This window comes from Aplysia californica, unplaced genomic scaffold, assembly GCF_000002075.1.
Source record: "Aplysia californica isolate F4 #8 unplaced genomic scaffold, AplCal3.0 scaffold00380, whole genome shotgun sequence".
NCBI classification, from domain to species: Eukaryota; Metazoa; Mollusca; class Gastropoda; order Aplysiida; family Aplysiidae; genus Aplysia; species Aplysia californica.
The window spans coordinates 444,655-449,155 of NW_004797650.1; the positions used below are offsets into that span (position 1 = coordinate 444,655).

General features: G+C 40.6%; 1 protein-coding gene across 1 annotated transcript in view; it reads right to left on the reverse strand.

Annotated features, from left to right (window-relative positions):
- Positions 1-4,501, reverse strand: part of LOC101862815 — a gene marked incomplete in the record, with an annotated part of 18,339 nt that overhangs the window by 4,087 nt on the left and 9,751 nt on the right. Inside the window, 3 exon segments of the mRNA XM_005103584.3 lie at positions 83-243; positions 2,143-2,269; positions 3,374-3,538. Coding sequence (XP_005103641.2) covers positions 83-243; positions 2,143-2,269; positions 3,374-3,538 — 453 coding nt within the window.

A 4,501-nucleotide genomic window follows, 5' to 3' on the forward strand; every position in this document is an offset into this window, starting at 1 on the left:
TATAAAACATAATATATGTGTGTGCGTGTATGTGTGTATGTGAGTGTGTGCTCATGTGTGTGTGTATGCTCAGTCGCCTCACCTTGTTTTCCTTTGCTTTGCTTTTACTATCTGACTGTGGCTCCTTTTGTTTTTGCTTGAGTTGAGAGAACATCTCTTTCTTTGCTTCAGTCATCTCTCCTTTACTGGCTACTTCCTCCTCAAAATTTTCAAGCATTCCGTCATCAGATTCTCTGTAGCAAACTGGGAAATTTCAAGACCAAATTATATGCTTACATTTTTGTTTGTTTGATAAAGTGGAAATCTTTGATCTCTTTGATCTGATACAAACACATTTCGTAATCTCACGTTTAAAAAAAGTTTAATTAGAGGAACTCGTCCATATACCCCTGCAGAGAAACTGACCATACAGCTGAGCACGTTATATAGACCAGCAATAAAGGTCAAATAATGAGAGAACATGTTTGGAAATGCTCAGGAGACCGCTAAATTTGTTATTGTAGTTGGCCTTGCAAATGCATACACAGGTAGAAAATGTGTAAGAACAATGTACAATCTCAGGATCATCAAATGGGGCCTCCGTCTACTTTGTGCCTAGCAGCAACTGCGTCCTATGTCGCGTGCTCAGTCTAGAAATGTTTGGGCTCGTGACCTTTGACCCACAGCATGTTGTCGATAATACCGTAACTATTGCTGTATTTCACCCTCATCGGCTCAACTTAGATCATCTAGAAAGTGGGCTGCTTATATCACTGTGGAATCAGGCTCGTGTCAATTTTTGGGTATGTAGAATTATTGGTATCAACTGAAAGATTATTCATATGCCTTGCGTTCGAAGGAAAAAAATACCCATCTATTTTGAATAGAAGTCGAGATATTTGCGATTGAAGGAGGTCGGGTCGGTTGGTTTCAGAGGTAAAATTAGCGAGAAAATGGTCGCCAAAAACTGGTGACTTCCATAGCTTGAGAGTTCATTGAAAGTGAAATTTTACAATTTTGTTTGCTTTTAATCGAAGATTTTCAGTAAAATCTAAAAGTGTTTTTGAATGGATATGAAAGACATTGAGCCGAAAAACAAAAAATTGATAAAAATTGCCAAACTGGAGGGAAAATATCGGTTTCTTCAATTTCACTATTTTGACGAGTGCTTGATTTCACCATGATGCCTCACAATATACTTTTTTTTAAAATTCAGGTATTATTACTAAAACCTCCCTATGCAGGAATCGCCAGGTCATTTGCGAGCGACGGCGAAGCACCATGCCTCTAAACCACAAATGCCGGTCATATTCTTATAAAGGCTAAGAGACTTAGAAATACATGATGTTTTTCCCTGCACGAGTTACTTGCACCAGCAGAAGAACAGCTTTAAGAATGCAAATGGATAGGCATGGTGCATGCTGATGATGTCTAAGTGGCTGTTGGGTACAGATTTAAATGTGGAAGATAGATAAAGAAGTGGCAAATTGACTCCCTGAATATGCGATCACCAAAAGTGGCAAAAGCAAAAAGCAATGTGTTTCTGTTATGATATTAAGCTTATTTAGACATAATTTTTTTTACAGACCTACTGTTATGTACAAAAGATCGTTTCGTTATGGAACAGAATTGGATCTAAAAGTACAGCTGTAGTGGTGCAGTATGTTATACACTTGATAATTCGTGTGCTAGTTCGAGGTTCGAATTCCAAGTGTTGTGACCATTTGTTTTGTTTAATTTTTTTTCCTTTTTTGTCTTTGGTTTAGGTTTGGGCTTTTTTGGGGGGTGGGTTGATTTCAATTCCCATCATGTTCCCTCTTTTCGTAGTGTTATTAAAGGTGACAAACTACTCACTACAGATTGCTATAAATGATTGTGAATGCTTCATGCACTTATCGACACAATTTAGGTCATTTATGAACGTTGTTGTCTTGACCCTACCTGTGATTTAGCCTAGGATGATAGGGATACAATATCAAACCTGAAATACTCCATGGAAATTCTCCCCACACGAGAATCGAACTCAAGTCTTCTGCGATTAATGGCAAAGTGCATAACCACTACACCACAAAAGTGGTACTATATGGTACCTTCCGAATGTCTAGTAGTGTGTCATATTCAAAGATCGCAAAATGTACTTTTATAATGGATCAGTTCTCTTACCTGCAAGAAACATATCTGTGATGACATCTATGTGTGTGAGATTGACATAACATCCATGTGATACATCGGCAAGTTCTTTGTAGAAGTTAACAGCGTCGTTATTTCTACCTGCCTGAACACCATACACCTGCAATGAATATACCAACAAAACAAACACATTCAAGACTTTCGAACCTCCACTGACAGACAAACATCTTATCGATAAGTTTATACTGTTTCAGTGTTTGTTAGAGGGATTTTGCATTACTTTTCCAATCCAGCGGCCATCTGGGTTCTAGCCCTTCGGCCTGTCGGGAGAGGGACGGAAAATATGCTTAACTGTTTGAAAACTCACTTCACAACCTACTCACTCATGCGCATCTGAAGTTTACAAAAACTGTCGTAAGGATGATCCCTATTCACACAGTTTGGATCATTTAGGCGGTTGGCTGTTGCAAGCCTGGCTGTCTATGCCAATATATTAAGGGGGCCTACACTCATCTCAGCAGGAACTTGATAGTGAATAACTCAACACCATCAGAGCTTCGGTGATAACGGAGCGTTAACCCACCAGTAGTTAAAGATAATCAGTAAGTTTCATCCTGAGGAAAGCTTTTGGCAGACATGAAACCTTAGGCTCTTTACTTAGCGTACAGAAGACACGAAGTCAAACCCCCTGAGTCGAAGTATATCTCAGACAATGACTGACATCTCTCTAAAGGTGTAGAATGAGTGAAATAGGTTTCCCTATCAACAGCCTACATTTCTTTAGAAAATGCTTTATTATTCCTCCTATTATACGGGTGCGAAGCATGGACAATCAATAAACAGCTGGAAAGAACAATTGTTGCAGCAGAGTTGTGGTTCATGAGACGCATGCTACGTATCCCATGGACAGCTAGAAAAACAAATGAAGAAGTCCTGGTTGAAGCAAATTATAGAAAACGACTTATCACGAATATAAGAAAACGACAGGCAAATTTTTTCGGACACACAATGCGGAAAGAAGCATTAGAGAACATTGTAACAACAGGAAAGTTTGATGGAAAGAGAGGTAGAGGCAGACAGAGGGAAAAGATACTGGACAAGATGACAACATGGCTGGGAGCAGCAAGAACAACAGACACCATTGCTGCTTCGAAAGACAGATGGAAGTGGAGGTCCATGATCGCCCACGCCAGTCGGCAAGGCACCGGATGATGATTATTATTCCCCCCTCACAGCAAAGTATGAAAAGCCTCGTAGTACAAACCTTGACCCCCATACCGGAGAGCAGGTCGAGCTCTTCTCGCCAACTGATGTTCTGGTCTGTGTAGGAAGGAGGGTGTGGGAACAGGTCCCCGATGACCACCAGAGCTTTGGCCGAATCCTCTGCCCAGTCCAGCTGTTGAGCTTTGCGGAGAACCCATTCATAACACTGAAAAGAAGAAAGGTGAGAACGTTTTAGTAACATTTAAAATGGCTGTTTATAGCATGCATTATAATGAAATTATATCTTGAGGGCAAGGGGGGCGAAGAGATCCCAGCCAAGAGTAAAATGGCGGAGAGAGGTAGAAAAACAGACAAACAGAGGGGTATACAGAGAGACAGAGATAGAGATAGAGATAGAGAGAGAGAGAGAGAGAGAGAGAGAGAGAGAGAGACTGAGAGAGACTGAGAGAGACTGAGAGATGTACAGAGGGAAAAAGAGAGAGAAGCAGAGAGAGAAAGCGAGAGACATACAGTGAAAGACATACACACACATACACACACACACACACACACACACACACAAACACACACACACACGCACGCATACATACATACACATACATACATACCCAGAGAGGGAGAGAGAGAAAGAGAGAGAAAGAGAGAGACAGAGACAGAAAGAGAGAAAGAGATAAGGAGAGAGAAAGGTAGAGAGAGAGAGACACACAGAGAGAGAGACAGAGAGAGAAAGAGAGAGAGAGAGAGAGGGGGGGGAGACTGACATTCCCCTGAAATCTCACGCTCACTCCATTCTTTCCAATTTTCCCGAGGGACCAACATAACTAATTTATGATTTTACCTTGTAACAACTTGAGATAGAGTGATAAATAAACCTACCGGTTTTTTAATTTATATATGCTTCTTCGTATGACATGGGAGGGCTATGATACAGGTGGCATAGGTTCACATCCCAACTGGGATGTATTTGATAGTGAGCTAAACACATGACATACAGTGTTACGCAGTTCCAAAACAGCATAAGAATTGTAACAAAATTATAATCCTTTTGGTCTCAAGGTCCATGATGAATTATTAATTTTTGTTATTGTTATTATTGTTGCTAGAGGGCGACCGAGAAAGACCTGGATAGATGGGGTCAGGGAAACAGTAACAACTCATGGCATCCCAC